Source organism: Danio rerio, chromosome 7, assembly GCF_052040795.2.
Source record: "Danio rerio strain M-AB ecotype USA chromosome 7, GRCz13ab, whole genome shotgun sequence".
Lineage (NCBI taxonomy): Eukaryota > Metazoa > Chordata > Actinopteri > Cypriniformes > Danionidae > Danio > Danio rerio.
In genome coordinates this window covers 21528980-21551394 of record NC_141027.1, presented here as the reverse complement: position 1 = coordinate 21551394, position 22415 = coordinate 21528980, and the positions used below count along the sequence as shown (strand labels likewise).

General features: G+C 36.2%; 3 protein-coding genes across 4 annotated transcripts in view; 1 reads left to right on the top strand and 2 right to left on the bottom strand.

The window, feature by feature from the left end:
• LOC147843097 (uncharacterized) overlaps positions 1 to 22415 on the top strand; it is a 552330-nt gene that overhangs the window by 37713 nt on the left and 492202 nt on the right. The gene's annotated exons all lie outside the window — the stretch shown is intronic.
• dnah2 (dynein, axonemal, heavy chain 2) overlaps positions 1 to 22415 on the bottom strand; it is a 304998-nt gene that overhangs the window by 162928 nt on the left and 119655 nt on the right. For both annotated transcript variants that reach the window (XR_015495540.1, XM_087260907.1), the window contains exon 28: positions 21309 to 21391. Coding sequence is in view for 1 of the 2 variants with exons in the window: in XM_087260907.1 (XP_087117033.1) it covers positions 21309 to 21391 (83 nt within the window). In the remaining variant the exon portion in view is untranslated. The remainder of the gene's footprint in view (positions 1 to 21308; positions 21392 to 22415) is intronic.
• On the bottom strand, positions 14996 to 19198 carry LOC147843098 (uncharacterized). The gene is made up of 4 exons (XM_087260934.1): positions 19140 to 19198; positions 18721 to 19083; positions 17914 to 17961; positions 14996 to 16964 (listed from the first exon to the last, which is right to left on the bottom strand). Exon 4 carries the CDS (start codon positions 16322 to 16324, stop codon positions 15074 to 15076), a length of 1251 nt encoding a protein of 416 aa, XP_087117060.1. The 5' UTR covers positions 16325 to 16964; positions 17914 to 17961; positions 18721 to 19083; positions 19140 to 19198; the 3' UTR covers positions 14996 to 15073.

The following is a 22415-nucleotide window of genomic DNA, read 5'->3' as shown; positions in this document are numbered from 1 at the left end:
CTTGGACATTGGCGACACATAATGAGTTATATAACAATGCATATATAATACAGTATGCATTGTTTGTTCAGTAGTAAAATATATTTTTGGTTTATGGTTAAGAAGGCCATATTCAGAGGCCAACAAACTGAGAAAATATACAGTAAGCTCAGAAAGAGCTTTATTGGCAAGCATGTTTACACATACAAGGAATTTGGGTAACATTTTATAACAACTAATTAATTCCTTACTTGTTAAGCATTAACTCTACATTAATAGACGTTACTACGTAATTTATAAATACATCATTTGCAGTAGTCTTGACTTGCACATAAATAATGCGCTTAATGATTATGTTTTCATAATGTGTTTATGTTTATTTTGCTTTAATACTTTCATTACTAAATTAGGTATTGCAAAATTTACAAGCCAGTTATTTAATAATAGCTGGTGTTTTTTTTAAAGATCATTCAGAATGTGTAAGTAAATGATTAACTATTTAAATTAACATTTATTTAACTTATTATTCTGGCATATTATAAGAGTTACTTTGTATGTTAATAAATGCTTCGATAACTCAACTTCATCCAAGTGAGGACAAATTATGCTTTGTAAATCCCTTATAAATGACAATTAAAGGCTTAGTATCAAGTGAACAATACATCAATGCAATATTATATAACTTTATAAAAAGTTTACACATTGCTAAATAACGTGTCAAAATATAACATAAAATTGGACAGAACAATATAATAACTTAACAATATATTATGATACAACATTTCAATGTGTAGTGATATTCAAACTTTACAGTGTGTTTATTGTAGATAAGATTCCAAACATTTATTTATTTGATACAGTTTCATTTGTGTAACTTGAAATAAATAGATATTAATATTTTTTTCATTTTCTATTTATTTCTCTGTTAAGAACTACTGAGCCTTTAATTGTAATTTATAAGGGATTTACAAAGCATAAATAGTCCTCACTTTAGATTAGGTCACAAAACAGGATGAAGTTGACTTAATAAAGCATTTATTAACATACTAAGTAACTATTATTATATGCCTGATGAATAAAATATGTAAATGTTGATTTGAATAGTCTATTAATCATTCACTTACGCATTATGAATGATCTTAAAAAACACCAACTATTCTTAAATAACTGGTTTGTAAATAATGTAATACTTAATAATGAAAAATTAATCATTAACAAAGCATGAAAACACAATTGTTAAGCACATTAAATGTGCTCGTAATTAAAAAATACAGCATTTGTAGCTGTAAGTATAAATTGCTTACTAACGTCTATTAATGTTGAGTTAATGCAAATAATAAATGAACCATTTACTAATGTTTATTAAATGAATCATAGTGTATAATTATTACAAAGTGTTACTGGAAATTGTTTTTGTGACAGAAGTTCCCACAGTGCAACAGAATAAGCGTGACAGGACAAAAGCACAGATAATAAAGCAATATACAACTTGACAAATGTATGCACAGTATGTTACTTTATACAATATTGTATTTTTAGCTATGTGCAAATAAAATAAATAGCTATGTGCATTGTTAGATAAATAAGTGTACACTCTCAGAAATAAAGGTACAGGAACTGTCACTGGGGCAGTACCTTTTCAAAAGGTACTTATTTTTACCTGAGAGGTCCATAATAGTACTTTTAGGTACATCTGGGCGCTAACATACACCTTTGAGGTACCACTGTGGACTCTTTGGGTACAAATATGTTTCTTTTGAAAAGGTACTGCCCCAGTGACAGTTCCAGTAACTTTATTTCTGAGAGTGTATGTGTTTAAACAGTGTTTGTTGCATAATTAGCTTCGTACATACAGTACAGTATGCTGATATTTACATGGCAACAAAGTAAGATGTAATACTGATAGCTTGCAATGTAATATCTACTGTAACCTTCACACAACCTGTTGACATTTTTTAATGGCAGCAAAACCCAGTTCATCTGATCTATATGCTATGCATTGAAAATAGTAATGACTGCTATCAGTGAAACATAAATCAGGTTTACTAAATCTGAATACATATTCAAAAATCTGACTCTCTGAATCAGTACACGGACAAAGCATATCCATAAAAGGTACATTCTCTATACAATCAAAGGAAATGGTAACATAAAGAGCTCAAGGTTTGGTCTGTTATTAATTTCACTGAACTATCACACGTTTCTTTGGAACTCGCACACACCGCCAGATGAATGAAGCAAACAAAAGAGAGGACAAAGTGAACAGCAGTGCCTCTCGACCCCCTCCTTGGCATACTGCGTTACCATGGCAGCAGCCTCACGCGCTGCCGCAGCCGTCACCATGCCAACAGCGGGCATGAGCGCTGACTACCCGCACCTGAACACACACTCAAACACATTAACAAAAGCACACACACTCAGAGCAAAGACACACACACATGGTGGGTTTAACACTCTCACGGGCACAAAACATGTCACACACCTTCTGATTCCTCAGACTGAAGCCGCAGGTGTGTGTGTTTGTGTGACATTCATCTCTGTTTGTCTCCATCTCCCTAAGCTCTAACCCATGCCCTGCATGCAGAGTGTGTGCATATGATCACGGCACACACACACTCTTTCTGCACAAGAGGTCATTTGATTTATTATTTTATTTTAATAAGACACCTAATAGCTTTATTTGATGACCTTTTCTTTTTAATTATGAACTTAGAAGATATGCAGATTAAGAGATCATATGAGACCATATGCGAGCATGTGCAGCTTAAGAGACCACTAGAAAATTTGGTTTGTCACAATTCAATGTATTAACAAACCATTAACTAACACTACTGGCTTGATCAACTGCTAACTAGCTGTTTATTAATAATGAAAAAGGTAGAAGTTTGATGTGGGTTTTGGGTAGGATTGGGCATACAGAATAAGATCATGCTTTGTAACTACTAACAAACAGTTGATAAACTAATAAAAGGCAGGTAATAAGTAGGGCCACACAGAATCTGCGGAATTTTTTTTGCTATATCTGTGCAGAATTTTGCGGATCTGTGGATTTATGTGGAATGATTTTGGGAGTATTGTAATTAAAAACTTAATACATAAAATGAAAAATATTTTTTTAACTGTATTTTAATGTCTACAATGCAAATCCAATTAGATCCACTTATCCATTGGTAAACAAAGCAAGTCTCTCATGTAATATATCTCCTAAAAGACAGAAACCATTACTTTACAAACCGTATTGTAAATAAATTAAATAAACATCATTATATTAGTTATTAATATTGCTGAAATACTAAATAAATTTAAATTAACACACAATTAAACAAGTAAATAAATAGACTCAATGATGGGATAAAAAAACTGCTGATTTCTGCGCTCGCAGATTCAGTGCAGGCCTAGTAATAAGCCAGTAGTTAACAGCATGAATTGTAACCTAAACTAAAGTTTTACCTAAACTAAAGCATTTTTCAGTACTTACTTGATTTATTTTTATACTATAAAGATGTGATGAATTTTCTTCCCAATTTAAAATAAAATGTATTGCAAATAAAATCAAACGAGTTACAATCTAAAAATGGCAATTAACATGTACTGTATAACAAATGTTTTTATTTAGTATGATTGAAAATCGGGATTACTCCATCAAAATAATAATTTCCTAACTTTAAATGTTGGTACTGTGTTGTCTACAAATTGGGTTAATCAGTGCTTTTTGAAACACTATTGGTTGAGTTTAGAGAAAGGGGAGGGTGGGGATCTGTTGGTCACTACGCGAGAACAGCAGGTGCGAATGGCACTCGCAAGAGTAGATAAAGATCTGAAAATGCATACACAGTGGCCTTCGTGAAAACAACCACTGCTTAAAAAAAAAAAAAAAAAAAACATAGCTCCGGTGATGTATTTTGCTCTCTCCAGAAATGTATATACGGGCACGTATTCATAATAAGCCTGGGTTGGCTAAAAACACGCCCCTCGTGTGCTAGCTATATATGTGTTGCAAAAGATGCAAACATAGCAATAACATGGGTTCATTATGTATATGTAGAAAAAAATCTGAAAAATAGTGCATTGTAATTGAAAAACAGCCGCTTACAGTCTAACCTAAACTGTATTGTGTGTTGTCTGGTTGAACTAAATTATTTTTGTTAGAATAAATCACTAAAAAACAAAACAACATTGGAGTGACACTCAGTTTAATGCAAAAAGACTGACGGAACACTGACAAAATGTTTCAGTTAACATGGCCCCTACTTTGCACATCCAGGACAGCACAACAAAGACAGTTTGTGAAGGACACATGAGTGGAATAAGAATGAAAAACTGAAAAGTGTAAATACATCTTCACACCTTTTTTTTTTTTCTCAGACTGAGAGGAAGCACGGGGCTGATGGGAAGGAGTACGTTTTGTTTGTAGTGCATTACTGAAGAAAGAGTGGAAGAAGAAAGGCAGGAGTGAAGCGAAGGAGAAGAGAGTTCCAGGGAGAAGGAGAGAATAAGAGGAGGTGAGTGACAGTCGTGGGGCACCTGACCTCCAGAGCGACAGCATGAAACGAGCCACAATCTCTCGCCCGCGGCACCAACCACCACACACTCAGAGGAATAATCTGTCTGTTTTCCAGTCCAGGCAACATGACAGACACATATAGCATTCGACACACATCACTGAACCAGTGCCTGAGGAGAAAATACTTTACACACACACACACACACACACACACACATAAGTGAAGAGCATTTACGGTGGAGGTGAGCTACTTTGTCTGTAATGTTGGATATTAGATGAATTCAGTTGCAAATCATGAATATATTTAAAGGTATAGTTCACCCAAAAATGAAAATTTCGCCATCATTTTAAAACCTGTAACCATTGGTGTTCATAGTAGGTAAAACAAATATCATTAGAGTCAATGGTTACAGGTTTTAAAAATATTCTTTAAAATACCTTCTTTTGTGTTAAACAGAACAAAATCAAAGATCAAAAAGTCAAAGGTCAGTAAATAAATAATGGAGTTCAAACTCTAGTATTTTTACATTTAATTTAATGTTTGTAATATTGATTAATGTTGGTAAGTTTCTGTGTTTTAGCAGTCTCATGTTTGCTCTTATTGAACTAAAAATACAGTAAAAATCTATTATAGCAGAACAAACTTTTTTTCATTGAAATAAAATGCAGTTTATTTCTGTGATGGAAATGATGAGTTTTCAGCATCCATTACTCGCAATTGTCAGTATTGTAAAGTGATTATTTGTAAAACATAGCATGATAGCATCACACAGTTGCAGCAGATTTGTCGGCTGCACATCCATGATGCTAATCTCCTGTTCCACCACATACTAAAGGTTGGATTGAGATCTGCTGAATGAGGAGGCCATTTGAGTACAGTGAAATCAATGTCATTTTCAAGAAACCAGTATAAGATGATTTGCGCTTTATGACATGGCCAGTTATCCTGCTGGAAGTAGATGGGTACACTGTGGTCACAAAGGGATGGTCAAGTTCACCAATAATAATCCAGTATTCTGTGGTTGTGGAAAATATCCCCCACACCATTACATTACCACCACCACCACCAGCCTGAACCGTTGATACAAGGTAGGACAGATGCATGCTTATATGTTGTTGATGCCAAATTGTGACCCTACCATTCGAATGTCCAGCAGAAATTGAGACTTATCAGACCAGGCAACGTTTTTCCAATCTCCAAACCTGTTTTGGCGAGCCTGTGCAAATTGTAGCATCAGCTTTCTGTTCTTAGCTGACAGGAGTGGCACCCAGTGTGGTCTTCTGCTGATGTAGACCATGCGCCTCAAGGTTTGATGTTTCAAGCATTCAGAGATGCTCTTCTGCATAATGCAGTCAAATATCGATTGGTTATTTGAGTTACTGTTGCGTTTCTATCAGCTCAAACCAGTCTGGCCATTCTCCTCTGACCTCTGGCATCAACAACAGAACTGCTGCTCATTTGACATTGTGAAAATCCAAGTAGATCAGCAGTTTTTGAAATACTCAGACCAGCCCGTCTGGCATCAACAACTATGCCACATCCAAAGTTACTTAAATCACCTTTTTCTCCAATCTGATGCTCTGTTTAAACTGCAGCATATCGTCTTGACCATGTCTACATGCCAAAATGCATTGAATATCTGCCATGAGATTGATTGATTAGAAATTTGCATTGCGTTTATAAACATTTGGACAAGTGTACCAAATAAAGTGGGCGGTGAGTATATACAGTATATGAAACATATTTGCTGTACATTCACTTTTAATTACTATAATGCATCCTTGCTGAAAAAAATCATTTAAATAAATTGCACTGACCCCAGATAATAATATAATATAATATAATATAATATAATATAATATAATATAATATAATATAATATAATAAATATAATAAATATAATATAATATAATAAATATAATATAAAATAATATAATAAATATGATATAATATAATATAATATAATATAATAAATATAATATAAAATAAAATAATATAATATAATATAATATAATATAATATAATAATAATATAATAAGATACCCCTGCTTAGCAACACAACATAAAAACCCTGTGAATCATAAGGTGGCTTTAATCAAGTTTAAGTGCACTCATGAGATTTTGCCCCGAAGCCACTATAAAAATATAGCACAATAAACGCAAGTGATGATGGCTGAGAGAGAGGAAATCTTGTTAGTACGCTCTGTATTTCAGCATAGTATATGAAAAAAAATGACCCATCATGAGCTCCTCCGCTGACAAAGTTTTGGATTATGATCATCAAAGAAAGCATTAAAAACATATATTAGAATATAACAGGATATATCCCAAGATGAATGGCAGAGAACCCATCTAAATCCCCACATCAAGGCAGTTAATGTGAGCTTTAAGCTATTACAGTATAAGTGGATTATCAGGGCATATATAACTTCAGAAATATTGCATAATGTTAATCCAACAATTCTGATCAATGTTTAAAAAGTGATTATAAATGCTTATTATTTGGCTATGAGGATAAAACTGTTTTGTTATTAAGGAAAATGCACTTTTAGTCTGTGGAACAGGTGTTGCATAAATATGGACGACTGGTCACAAAATTGACATACTATTTATTATAATTTAATATAATTAAAATCAACAAAAGTGACAGCTTAAATAATATTCAATTAAAGTTTAGATTAAGTTTAAGTAATATTTAATTAGGTTTTTATTTCAAATTAATGTTCTTTTAAATTATCAATTTATCAAAGGTTTTAAGCAGTACAATTGTTTTCAACGTAGCTCAATGTAATTAAATGTTTGAGAACCAAATTAACATATATCGGACTGATTTCTGAAGGATCATAGTTAATGTTTTTTTTTTTTCATAAAATAACTACAAATAGCTACAAATTCACCCACCATTTTGGTATAAATATAGATGTTTGACAAGTAGAAACTGCAGTGATTGCGTGACTGTTTGGATTTCCATATCTAGAATATTTGTGTCATATTACAAAAACCTTTTTGCTTCAAGCCAAATTGTTAGGATTGACTTTGATGATGACATACAATAAAATGAAATGTTACTGAGAAAATTAACACATTTCAATGATTTCTGAAAGAATTGAAGATTTTTTCCCAATTACATTAAAAAATATATATTTCAAACAGAAAACTTTGATTTTAACAGCCTTTTACTCTATTAGGATTAAAAGAGTATGCAGTATGTAATTTTTATCACTAGAGGGTGTATATTCACAACAACCAATGGCATATATGTTTCAAGAGTTTACACTTAGCTGATGATTGATAAGTAAAAGTGTGTTTTGCATGCTGTCCCGGGAGAGAGCCCTGAGCTCAAGATCCTGGGGCTTCCTCCTGTTTCATCAGGATGAAGGGGAGTCTGAGCTCAAGTAGGTCTCCTGAACTCCCCTGAATTATGCCAAGAAAGAAGGGAAGGAGTCGGGGTGTATGGGGGGATTCTTCAAGACAAAGATGGTTAAGATAAAGAAATCTGGCTATTTATGTTTTTGGATTCATCTTGGATTGGATTGATATATAATTTTATAGCTAATGCAGAACCACTCGTGATCAATTTTATACATGTGATCCTCTCAAAATTAGTTTATAAATAAACTTCACTTATCACGCTGTGACTGAGTGTGGAATCAAGGGAGTTGTCATCTTCATTACATCCTACTAGACTCCAGCAGAAATCTTGAATGAACAAAGGTACACTCAACACTTTTTAGCATGGCAGTTTGACGCAGAATAAGGCTGATAGCCACTGACGTGAAAGCCACCTCTTTTGGTTCCTCAATACTTTTGATGACTGTTTAAACTACTTTTGCTGCTTGGTTAAACACTGGCAGCTAGCTCTCTGCAACTCTCACATGGTCGACCACTGAAGCTAAGCAGGGCTGTGCCCAGTCAGAACCTGGATGGAAGACCACATGGGCCACAACATATTAAAGCATCCCTGATGCGTTTCAGCGTTTCCCTGATTTCTGTTGAACAAAACATTTACATTAACATAAGCTAGCAAAATATATGTGGTTTTTGGATATTTCAATTAAAAAAATTGTACATGTTGTACATTTAAATATAAATAAATCAAATACTGACTGTATAGTTGCCAAAATAAACAATCATGCAGATATTTATATAACTTATAATACGTATATATGAACAAAAAAAGCTCTGTATAGTCTACTATGTTGCTATTATTTTAAAAGTATTGTTTGGACAAACATCTGTTGTTGAATATGGTCAGAATCAGTACAGGCCGGCTGCTCTGAGAGACGGAGGCTCTCTCACACACACTCAGAAAGGCTGTAAATTATCACCTCTGCTATAAGTGATCACACGTTTCGCCCGCCTGCCGCAGGCCTCTGATTCAGACCAATCACAGCCTCCCTGCTCAATCTCCAGTGCTCTCAAGTCTTTCTTTCACTTGGACTCACACACATGAACATCAGTAGTGGGAAAGAGGAATCATCTCTCTCTCTCTTTCTCTCTCTCATATATACACACGCCGCTGCAGCTCTTGATCTGTCATATTCATCACTCTCATCACATCTCATCACCACTGTCTTCACTGCAGGCTGTTCTCAGAGGAGCAGCAGGTGAGAGAGACACAAAATCCCTGACTACATTAGCACTGTCACAGCAATAAAACGCACACAAGCATGTAACTGGCTATCAAAATAAGAACCAGCCATACTGTGTATATGCAACCTGGAATAGATTTTTAGATCTTTATAAAGGCGTATTCTTTTCTAAACTTTGGAGAATTATGGATGTTAATTATGGATGATACTGCACATAACACACAAGATACTAAAATAACACATTGATAAATAAATTGTAAAAATCAATATTTAAACTGGTGCTTTTTTAATTAGGACTCTACAGCTCTCTGCTGTTTACTATCATAGTGGATCATAATAACTATTTGTTCATGAAAAGCCAATTCATATTAGCTACAAATTCAGCAACAGTTGCTAGCAAGACAGTAAATACAGATCTTTGACAGCTGCAGTGTCTGCAGAGACCTGAAGGCATAATAGCCACAAAATATTGTGAATTTCTATATCTAACCATTGCAAATACTGACAGTGGCAATGACAAAATAATAGTATTACATAAATACACTATCTGACAAGTCTTGTCGCCTATCCAATTTTAGTAGGACATTTGTTTTTAGAAATGGCTTAAATGAAAGGCAAAGGCCTCTAGATTCTGCTTATTTTACCAAAATAAAACATGATCATGCCTTGATTTTTAATTATTTAATTAGGACAGTAAGGTTTGACTTTGCTTAGACAAAGGTATTGTCACTTAACAGAAATAATGTACAGTATAGAATATAAAGTCATGGTGCAGCTGAAAAATAAATAACATTGTGTCTGACTCTCATGAGCTTGAAGGACTGCATCTCTGCATCTGCATCTCTGCAATGACTCAAATAACTTATAATAAAGTCATCTGGAATGGCAAAGAAAGCATTCTTACAGGACTTCCAGAGTTCATCAAGATGATCTGGATTCATCTTCAATGCCTCCTCTTTCATCTTACCCCAGACATCCTCAATAATGTTCATATCTGGTGACTTTACTGGCCAATCCTGGAGCACCTTGATCTTTTTTGCTTTCAGGAGCTTTGATGTGGAGGCTGAAGTATGAGGAGCGCTATCCTGCTGAAGATTTTGCCCTCTCGTGTGGTTTGTAATGTACTGGCCAGCACAAATATCTTAATACCTCAGGCTGATGATGTTGCCATCCACTCTGCAGATCTTTTGCACTCCCCCATACTGAATGGAACCCCAAACCATGATTTTTTCTTTCGACTTGACTGATTTCTAGAAAATCTTGGGTCCATGTGGGTTCCAATAGGTCTTCTGCAGTATCTGTTATGATGGAGATGCAGTTCAACAGATGATTCGTCAGACAAATCTACCTTCTGCCACTTTTCCAAATGATCAACTATAAGTCAAGTTATAATTTGTTGCTCTTAAACTGGGATTGACGGCAAGACTTTTGTCAGGTAGTGTATCAGTATGCATGACTTTGATGTGTTTTTAAAACCAAAATAAGTAGCAAGGCTAAAGAATGAAATGCTTGTAATTAAATAAAAACTATAATAAACACAAAACAAAATGGTAAATGTCAACCACAAAAAAATAATAAAATAAAGAAAGAAAAATAAATAAAGAAAACAAATTAAAAAGAAAATAAAGACACATTTGCATATGCTTTAAAACACAATATACTTAAAATAAAAAATTTATGAATTAAAAACAAATAAAGAAAACACAACAAAGCAAAAAAACTGCAAAGTTTTGTCAGATTTCGATTTCTAAAAGAACTAAACTTAAGGTAGTCACCAACTAAAGATTCTATCATTATCGCAACGAACAGATCAAGAATATTTATTTCTATCTCCATTTATAGCAAAAAAAACATTTCCTAACCTCTTTTAAAAAACGTCTACTGTGTTTGTGTGTGTTTGCATTTGATCAATGACTTTTCCATTCACCCCGCTGTCAGAAGCAGAGTTCATCAGAGAACGGCGAAACTCTCATTTACTGCGGGGTAGTAACTCCTGCGCTGGCCTTTATCTCTCTTCCCATCTCTCTGTTTCTCTCTGAGCCCAATCAGGGGGCTTGTGGATGTTAATTGAATTGGGCTGGGGGTCTCTTTCTAATGTGCAGCAGATGGTCAGGGCATTCCTGCTTCCTTTATCTCTCACACACGCACCATAAGCACACATATGCACACACACTAGGTGGCAGTGTTGTACTACCCTGACCCAATGAGTCACGCTCGCAGCCATTATGAAGCAATGAATGCTGATCGTTTGGAGAAAGTGAACATGTGTGAGGTAGAATGTGTATAGCTTTGCTCTCTGTTTATAGAGTAAACTTAGTCTGCTTACCTAGGCACTTTTTCTAAACCTATAGTGACATTCAAATTGAAGCCATTGATGTCTAAAAATGCTGTCGAGCTTGCCATCTCACTATTTCCATTGAACAGCCTATAGGTATAAAACACACACACACACACACAGCAACCAACTTATAGTGTACTAACAGAAAAAAGGGCACATAGAAAAGGACGTGACCTCTCAAAATACCTAGTCATCAGCAATGCTGTGCTGGGACGTTCATCCGCAGCTGCGCGTGTGTGTGGGTCCAAACAGCAGCATATGTGCGTCAGGGCAAAAATGTGCACTGTGGCAAACTGTAAATAAAATACAGTGCTGGTGAGGGTGGTGTATGTGTCTAATTTAATTACTGAAAGCAGCATATGCTGAAAGTGTTTGCACACACGTTTTATGCTCCGTCATTAAAGACCACTTCACTGGATTCAATGTTTCGAGAGAGTCATTGGGTCAGTCGAACCTTCGGTGCAGGACGGTTTTACCGCATATTCTGCAGAATTGTCACTCTTGTAACTGCAGAGCAGGCAAATAGATGTTTCTATGCACTGTGCTCTTACAATAGCTATGTGTGTGTGTGCTGCTGCGTGTACAATGTGGGGCTGTAGGTGGTAATTACAGGTGATTTGCACTCCGTCCTGCTAAATATGTGGAAACGCTCAATTATAAGTACACGGCACAAAACAGAAAGCCTCTTCACTGCAGGACCATTAACACACACACACACACACACACACACACACACACACACACATACACACAGACAGCTCCATCTGTGTGTGCGCGCACTTCAGCTTCTATCATGAATACTATCATCATTAATCATCTTTTCTCCTTGCGGACGGGGCTGTCCGTTATTGAGAGCCTGAGTAATTTGGAATTGATTCTGTCCCCTGTATACAACCCCACAGCTGAATACTAAACACACGGTATTTGTTGATATGGCATACACCCTGCTGACAAAAAACAGAGGGAGAAATAGAGTGATCAAAAAGAGAGAGAGAGAGAGAGAGGACTAAAAGATAAAGCATATGTCCAGCTTTTGTTGCAGCACTGATGGGGATGAACAATACCAGCAGGTATGTGCGCTAAAGAGGGAGAAGAGAGAGAGAGAGTGAGAGAGACCACATTCTTCCTCTGTTCTGCAGGATCTAAGCTTCCAGAAATAAGCAATAAAAAAATCTCCCCCACTTCCTCTATATGTGTCGCTCGCTTTTTTCTCCCCATGCTTACCTGTCAGTAAGACACCACCGCCTGTGATTCTCTCTCTGTCTCTCTCTCTCACACACACAGGTGGGTGTGAGACACTGACGCATACGACAGCTTATAGCACACACACACAAACAGCTGCAGGCTTTATGACGGTGCGTATTAGTGCAATACTGAACATACACAAGTGCAATCACACAAAACTCATAGAGCATTTACAAATGCAATCTACATAGAGTTTTTGGACCGTATATGGGAGTGGATGGTATATTTATTTTGATGGTAATTAAAATGAGGCTGTGAAATTGTGAAAAAGTACAAACGCATCAATATTTCAACAGAGACAAGATAAACTTCTTTTGTTTTTTATATATTGGACCACTTCAATGTGGTCATGTCATTGGCCAACGAACATTTTCTTCTTGATGTCAAACTATTTCATAGCTGTAACAAGAGGCAATTTAATCATATGGTAATATTAAAACAGCTGCCATTACATTATTTGTCAATATGTTGACATTTTTGAATTTTGAAGCTTTGGAAATTAAAAACGTTATACAGGAAATAGGTTAGAACCATTGTTATTGTTTACAAAATGGTCTATATGACCAATTCAAAATCTAGTTTACTGACTACTAAATCATTCAAATTATTGTTTATTTATCTTTTATTAATTATTATTATTTTTGCATTTGCTTGATATGTACATTGATTTTCTGAATGAGATTATCTCCACAGGGAGATTTTTGAGTCAGACTTGTTTTGCATTTTGTATTGTGTTGGAATAAGAATTATCTATAAATATATGCTTTTTAATTGACTTTTAATATACTCTTAACATTGAATTGAATAAATCTATATGTTTGGAAACATGGTAAAACAAGAAAGGATGAAAGGATCTTAAAAGTGTAAACACACACAGACATACAATTTATATTTTTATGAGGACTTCCCAAAGACATAATGATTTTTGTACTCTACAAACTGTAAATTGTATCCCCCTACCCCAAAAACCAACCCTCACAGGAAACGTTTAAAATCCTTGATTTTTGGGGAGGATTTATATATCGTTTTCCTCATGGGAACCAAAAAAATGTTTCCACAAGGTCAAAATTTACTGGTATTGCTATTTTTGTGGGGATATTTGGTACATGCACACAGATACTGTATTTATTTTAATTTAAAGAAGTGAGTAAACCCATTGCCTTAAACGTTGACTAAAAAAAGTCAGTAAACGCATAGTTTGTTTAGTTATACATTTTAAGGCAACGAGGTCAATCACTTTTGTATGTAAAGCAACCTAATTATTTTAAAAGCAACAGGTTTACTCACTTATTTTAAGTAAAGTCAACTAATAATTTTTTACAATGTGCACACACACACACACACACACACACACACACACACACACACACACACACACACACACACGCACACACACGCACACACACACACACACATTTATTACAGACAAAAATTTGTCTATTACAGAATTGTTCAGTAGTTTTAGTTTTAATTTAGAACTAATTAAACTAATATGACAATATTAACTACTGTAAATGTTTTTTTAGACATTCAAACACAAAAAGGTTCCATGAATTCATATATTTTTATATTCATTTTTAGACCAAACAATACCAAATAAAAAAATCTATATTTTATGAAATAACTATAATCATCTGAGCTTTTTCAGAGGCATAATAATCTTATTGTATGTAAACTTGACTTTCAAGAAAAGTTATAACAATTTAAAAAATCTCTCTCTAATTATTCTGCTATTAAGCATAACAGAAACAAATTTTACAATCCTAATTTACCTAAAAGAGAAAATGTTTAGTCACATTAACATCTGACCTTTTAAAAAAATGGTTATGTGCCTTTTTATAGTGTATGTAAACTTCTGGTTTCAATTGTATATATATATATATATGTGTGTGTGTGTGTGTGTGTGTGTGTGTGTGTGTGTGTGTGTGTGTGTGTGTGTGTGTGTTTGTATATAATTAAATATTATCACACTTTAAAAATAATATTCTGAATGAACTACATCAATTCATAGATTTAGTAATTTTGTCATTTACTTTCATCATTTTAATGGGTTTAGCTTTTTTCTGCAAGTTACACGTGTAGTTATTTTGTTATTATTACAGGTTAAATATTATGCTTTAATTAATATTCTGAATGAACAACATTAATTTTTAGATTCATTCTTATTTTTGTCATTCACTTTTATTATTTTAATTGGTTTTGCTTTTAAATATTTTTCATTATTACAGCCCATAAAAACAGTTCACGTCTTCACTTCTACATTACTTATGTAAGATCAAAAACTATTATGTGTGTATAAGATGAATCATGCTTATAAGAAGAAGACTCAGAGATCATTCAGCATTTGCACAGTTTTATTTACAGGAGGAATGTGCAGTGGGTTCAGGGGGAGTTGGAGATTTAGAAGAGAGGGATCAACTGTAGATCAGTTTGTGTTTGTTGATCCACAGCTGCTTTAGTATCAGATCATTCGTGTAGCGATGATACAGCAGCTCTCTATCTCTTTCCTCCTTCTCCTTCAGGAGTTTCCTCTTCGCCTTTTGCTTTGCCTTCTCCTCGGCCCACAGAGAAAGAAGCTGTGCCACTTTTCTGAACTTAGGCTTTTTGCGCTGAATTACTGGAGACGCCATGGAGAACTGAGAGGTCGACTCTTGTCCAGCAAAGTCTCCAGCTTCAATGACATCCTCCTCGTCCTCCATCATGCCACTTGACAAATATTCCTCCTCTTTCTCCTCCTCCTCCCAAGCAACCATCCGTCTGATAGGATGACAATTTGGAGAGCAGTGGAAGAAATCCTCATAAGATGAAGCACATGCTCCGGGCAGAGCGGCAGCATCATGAGCGTCAGGTAACACACTCGGAGGAGCTCCTCGCCTTGTGGGAGGACGAACTGGAGAACAATGATGGGAAAAATCGTCATATGATGAAGGACACACTCCGGGCAGAGCGGCAGCATCATGAGCGTCAGGAAACACACTCAGAAGAGCTGCTCGTCTTGTAGAAGGACCATCAGGAGACACCATGGAGAACTGAGAGGTAGACTCTTCAGCTTCACTGAGGTCCTCTTCGCTTTGATGGAGATCCATCACTTTGCTCATCCAGGATTCCTCCTCCTTTTCCTCCCAAGCAAACATTGGTCTCAATGGTGGGGGAGACCTGCAGGCTTGGACCTCCTCAAACTCGTTCTCCTCGTCCTTAATGTTGAGGAACAAGATTTCTGGAGGAGATGCAGAGCACACCAGAGGCTTTACTGGACTGAGAGGAGCAGCTCGTCTGGTAGGAGGACGTACTGAGGAGCAGTGGTAGGAGAACAGCTCATCTGGAGACTCTGGAAGCGACTGAATGTGAGTGGCTGGAAGAGTGAAGTCTCCAGAAATGCCTGGAAGCTCAGATAGGTGTCCATCATGAGGCTTAAGGACAGAAGGTTTGGCAGGAGTCAGCAGTGGTTTGGCTTTCACCAGAAGAGGCTTTGACTCCTTCAGCTTTCTTCTGAGCCGTTTCATCCTGCAGTTTTTGACATTCTCAGTGCAGTCAATGGCCTCGTTCTCTGCATGTTTCTCAACTGCCACCAGTTCTTGCGGAGCACACTTCTGTGTCTTCGTAACACGCAAGAAAGGTGTAAAACGGCCAAAAAGCTTTCGAATTGCTCTGTTGAACACTGCCATCGTGAAAAACGAAAGGCCGAAAATCAATTCAAGAAGCAGGAAAAGTAGCTGTGGATAACTGTAAACTCCTCAAACACCAACAGAAGGTCAGATTTAGAACTGCACTTTCTGCCAGAGCCGTATTCTAAAGATGACATCATAACATTTTTGAATTCTGAACTCAGAGAGAAGCAGCAAACAGACACATACGTTTAGACACACCTACACACCTACACACACACAAACACACGTTTGTTTTTGTGAAAAGTGGGTACATTACATAGGTTTCCATTATTTTTATACACTGTAAACCCTAATGTTGTCTTTGATTAAACAATTAAGTTGACTGAACATTACTTAAAATTTAGCATTTTGGTCCTGTCACCTAAAATATGAGTTAATTTAACTTATATACAACAAAACTGCATAAACTTAAGATTTTAAGTATAGTAAGCTCAAAATCCCAATTAATCCTTTAAAAAAAAGGTTGTATTTAATGTATTATTGACTGTAAAATTATATTATGTGCAACCTTTTAGTGCAAAGTCTTTTTTTTTTTTTTTTTACAGAAAACAAGGCTTCATGTATAATTATTCACCATAATGGAAAGAAATGGCTACTTATTTATCTTTTAAATTTTTTTTCGTATATAGTAGTAGGCCTCCGTCGGTCAGTGTTGACCATGGATGACGTATCCTAGCTCTTATATTGAGGCATGACTGATTGTCTAAGACAGCGTCGTTGGTGGCTGAAGAGACCAATACGGGAGAGGCATTTTTTACCACAGCAGTCGCATTGATAGGTGGCTCCCTGGCTGACGCTCTGCACCTTTCGGTGAACTCGCTTGTCCTCTGACGCACGCATCATGTTCTTCTCACCTGACTTGAGCTGTTTGGTCAGGGTGGACCACCATTTCAGGCGGTCTGCTGCGAGGTCTTCCCAGGACTTGGTGTTTATGTCAAGGGCCTTCATGTCCCTCTTCACAACATCTTTAAATCTCAGAAATGGGCGTCCTGTTGTTCTCTTCCCAGATGAGAGTTCTCCGTAAAGGATATCCTTTGGGATTCTCCCATCCTCCATACGGCACACATGGCCAAGCCAGCGCAGGCGACGTTGTCGGAGCATGGTATACATGCTGGGAAGGCCGGCTCGAGTCAAGACTTTGACGTTGGAGACTTTGTCCTGCCAGGTAATGCCCAGAATGCGACGCAGACCTCTTAGGTGGAAGGTGTTCAGTCTCCTCTCCTGTCTTGCATAGGTGGTCCATGTCTCACTCCCATACAGCAGAGTGCTGATGACGCAAGCATTGTACACTGCCATCTTTGTTGCAGTTGTCAGCCTATGGTTTGTCCACACTCGGGTTGTCAGGCGGGCTAGAGTAGAGGCTGCCTTCCCGATCCTTCTGTCAAGTTCAGCATCCAGGGAGAGGTTATCGGTGATGGTGGAGCCCAAGTACGTGAACTGGTGGACGACATCGAGCTGGTAATCATCTACTGTGATGGTTGGTGGAGTGGCAGTGTCCTGGCGCAAGACATTTGTTTTTTTCAAACTGATGGTCAGCCCAAAGTCTTTGCAGGCCATGGAAAAATATATATATATATTATAATTACACACAAAGACACACACACACACTGAACTAAACAATTATAAGTAAAAATCTATAATCTACCAAACTGGCAAGTTAAATAAACTTAAATATGCAAGTTTTGGGAGACTTCGTTACTCAGTTAAATGAAGGCAGCAAGTTTACTCAACTAATTTTGTTCAGTCAACTTATTTGGGTTTTCAGTGTACTGTTCAAACTGTATATTGTATTGCCCTAACCCCACCCTACACCCAACCATCACAGGAGACAGAGTACAGCTTTACTCTCTGAAATAGAGAGTAAACTCATTCTGTGTGATTTATCCTCTTAAGGCCCAAGGTATTTTTTACATGCATTTTTATTTCTCTTTGCTATTTGGGCTTATTGGAACCTAATTAGAATAAAAGTCTAAGTATAATCTTTTGATATGATGAACTTTTAGAGAAACATTCTGTCCCTATATGTGGGCTCGTGGTCAGAATATGCATAAAACACTTTTTCCCTAACTTTTTTGCATATTTAACAAGGATTTTTTTTTTACTTCCTTTGACTATCAGAGAATAAAAATAGCATTTTTTCCCATTTTGGACAGTTAAAATTGAGTTTGGGACATTTCATATGCTGCAAAAAGTTGCAGGATGACACTGTGTCTGTAACGAAATATAAAACATTCAAAGTATTTTAAATAATCACAGAGCTGAAAATATGCTGTCCACGAATGTGAACACTCAGGCCCTAGGAGGTTATAAGCTTGTTGAGAAATGAGGACATCACCAGTGTCTTCATATTTCATTTTTTATAATGCCTGTGTCATACCCATGTCATGTCATACCCTGATATGCCAAAAACACACACACACGCATGCGCACTTTGTTATATTGAAGACTGTAGCAAAGATGAAAATATATATATATACAGAAGTATGCAGTAGGGTCAAACGCTTTCAGTGAACTGTATGCAAATACAAAATTAGATTGAAACTCAACAATCTCCACTGCCTGTTTGATATATGATACAAAGTGAGTCTCATACTGTACAAGAAGCACTACAGTAAATTACATTTTCCTATTTCATGTTTTTAAAATATGAACATTTACTTTACTCTAGTATTTTCAATAGTGTTTTAGCGCTCACCTGCTGATTCTGACGGGCGCGTGCATGTAAACGGTTTTTCATCTCGGTTTATGCTAAAATGCTACTAAATGAATGCTGAAATCTATTTAACTGATTATATTTTAATTATGTTACAACATCAATGCTGTAAAAGGAACCATATAAAATGTCAAATTTACAAAAAATTCAAAGTGACCGATCACCGGAGGTTTATCGGTATGGGAAGAAACACTAGCTGTGCATATATCCTACACATGGATCACAGGGAGAAAAAAAAAACTATAAATCGTAAATCCAGAGAATTTTCAAGGTCTATTTCCATAGCTGTGCGTGTGTGTATGTGTGTGTGTGTGTGTGTGTGTGTATGTGTTTATATGTGCGTTTGTGTGTGAATGCAAACTCTCAGAAACAAGAACAAGATGGACAAATAAAGCCATGCAAAAATCTGTGTGACAATTCACCATACAAATAATTAAAACAAACAAATATTACGAAACCATTTCCACCATCAAAGCAGAAAAACATTCTAAGACTGTCACAAAGAACACTTCTGACCCTTTCCTGAATCATCCACATAAACACCCTCATACGCACACAGTGCTGCCTGCTAAAAACGAACAGGCCTGAAGGCATTTTCAGAAAACTTTCCGCCCATGGGAAGGCGGCTGCTTGTACAAATGATTCTATTAGATTAGAGCTTTTGTGCGGATGCCATATGCACAAAGCATCCTCTCCAGTTCTTATCTGCTCACAGCTCGTTTGTGTAATTGTGAGGACCGAACACTTTGCGAAAATCCCAAATGGTCTCAATCAAACCCAAAAGAGCAACAGCATCATTTGAGCTCATCTAAACACAAGAACGTCTTTTTTCGCTGGTATTTGTTCATGCACAGACAGTCGGTTTATGTTCTTTATTGGACCCTTGACTTGTTTGCCCACAAGGCCTAAAGCCGCCATTCTGACTCTTGCTCTCTAAGGAGATTGATAGTAATTATGTTTGTGTGAGAGCTCAAGGTGCCCTGGCATTGATAAGCCATTTAGTCTGCGCATGAAAACATGGCGTGCTGTCAAACACAGATTTGAACAGGGCTCTGAGAAAGCAATGCTGTCCAGCCAGTGGCTATTTTTCACACCCGAGCAAACTGCCCATCTAGGCAGCATTTTTGGGCATCAAAGGTGCATTTAAACACTGGATGGGTTTCAAATCCTACCGAGCTACACACGTAGGTGGCATTTCCAGGTATCAAAGGTCCATTCAAACACTGGCTGTGTTTCAAAATGCTCTGAGCTGCATTTCAAGATGGCATTTTTGCACATTATAAGAGCATTCAATCCAACATGGATATTTAAATCTGCTTATGATGGCCAAAATTTTGTCTAGCATGTGTGAGGCGGCTCACTAAGTTTTAAAACACAGCCAGCGTTGTGTCTCATTTGCTGGATTTGGTCTGTGGTGGTTGTGTCACACAGAGTAATATGATAATGCGGAGTTACTGGCTCCTCGCGCGTGGCGGTTCTCCCCTGCAGCAGGGCGCTCCATCATGTTGAGGAATGGAGTTTTTTAGGCTATGGCTTGTCTTTGGCACTAATATATTCACATTACGCTGCCGTTACAGCACAGATGAAGCCAGCAACAGTCCCTTGGTGGACAGGGACTTCGCCAACAAAAAAACAATTCAGCAATTACCGCTCAACTGGACAAGCATAAAAGTTATAGTACAATTACGGCTCAGTAAAAAAAAAAAAAATCTAATACATCAATTAGGGAAAGTCAATTAGGACAACTCCCCAATTAGGCAGAAAATCTGCTGGTGGAGGCTGTAGGCTGTTGCAAGCTGCTTGGGAAGACAAACGGTTTTAGGCTTGTGCGTATGTGCTAATTTTGTATTTGTATTTCTTGGAGTTTTTATAAAATAAAAAATAAATACAATTTTATAAATATAAAAAAATATTATAATAAAAAAATAAAAAAAATAAAATTAAACTCTGTGGTACTGTTCTGGGATAAAATAAAATAAAATAAAATAAAAAAATAAAAAATAAAATAAAATAAAATAAATAAAATAGAAAAAAATAAAATAAAATAGACATTAACAAATAAATAAATAATTAAATAATTAATACAAACCTATAATAAATTAAATAATAATAAAATAACAAAATAAAAGTGTGTGGTACTGGTCTGGAACTTCAGTGCCACCTCCAGACGCTGAATCATCATTATCATCTTTTTAAGATTCTCCTTATTGAGCACCTGAGTATCTGCAACCTCTTGACATTTGACCTTTGGGACCTCTGGCTTCTTACCTCAGTTTGTGGTGACCTTTGTCTTTGTGGGGTGTGATGTCCAGGGACATTTCCTTCCATGTCTTCATGATGCCTTCCAGCGTCTGTAAATAACAGGTCAGCATTAGGCTTTTTATGTTAGCAGTAATTTTTCCAGACACATTCCAACTCAGCACTGAATGCCACATTGTATGAGAGCTGCAAGAACTGCCATCAGTCTTGCGGAAAAAAAAAACACTGATTAGGAGCCCTGCAAAATTTCCTTTCAAAATAAATGTTATAGATGGAGTCTTTCTAGAAATGCCAGACATGATGAGAAATGCACCAACGACACTTCTTATTTACTGTACATGCTTGAAACCTAGCAGACAACCTACCTAGTCAAGTACTACAGTATTCTTAGGGATCATTTAAAGGTCTAATGAAATTAAAATTAAGCTTTTTAGATGTTAGTATCAGTTCTTTTTGTTTGTAGGATATCTATAAACTAGTGTGCCCCAAAACAGTGACAAAATTCACATTTAGAAGATGTAAAACTGACATGAACATGTAAAGCTTGTAGTTTGTCACTTCTTCCTAAATGGAGCCAAATAGTTTTATTAACACCACACCACATACTTCTGTCACCACATACTTCTGTTTCCCATCAAATCATAACCAATCAAATGCTCTCTAGTATCTGATATGCCCCACCCCCTTCAAGACGCTTCTCATTTGCATTTCATTTGATGCACTTGAGCTCAACCGCTCTAAATGGCAGAGCGGTGATAAAACAAAACACTATTGGCGGTTTTTTAAAAAAAGGGAGGAGCTACTATACGCCCTAACCCTTTTTTTTGTGTTTCGGTTGAGATTACATAAAACAAAATAAATATCAAATAAAATGTATCATCCCTAATCAAATAAAAATGCTTATTTTAAAGCACTTTACGATACCATTAAACATTTCAACAGTTACAGCCTTTTTAAAACCTGTTCAATTGGCTGGTCACCTACAATTTATAAACATATTCATGTATATTTTCAATTATGTATGTTTCAGTTTCAGGACAGTTTTACTTCACTATATTTTGTATAAGTGTAATATTATACTTTTATTTTCTACATTTCATAAAAAACATGCCGTTC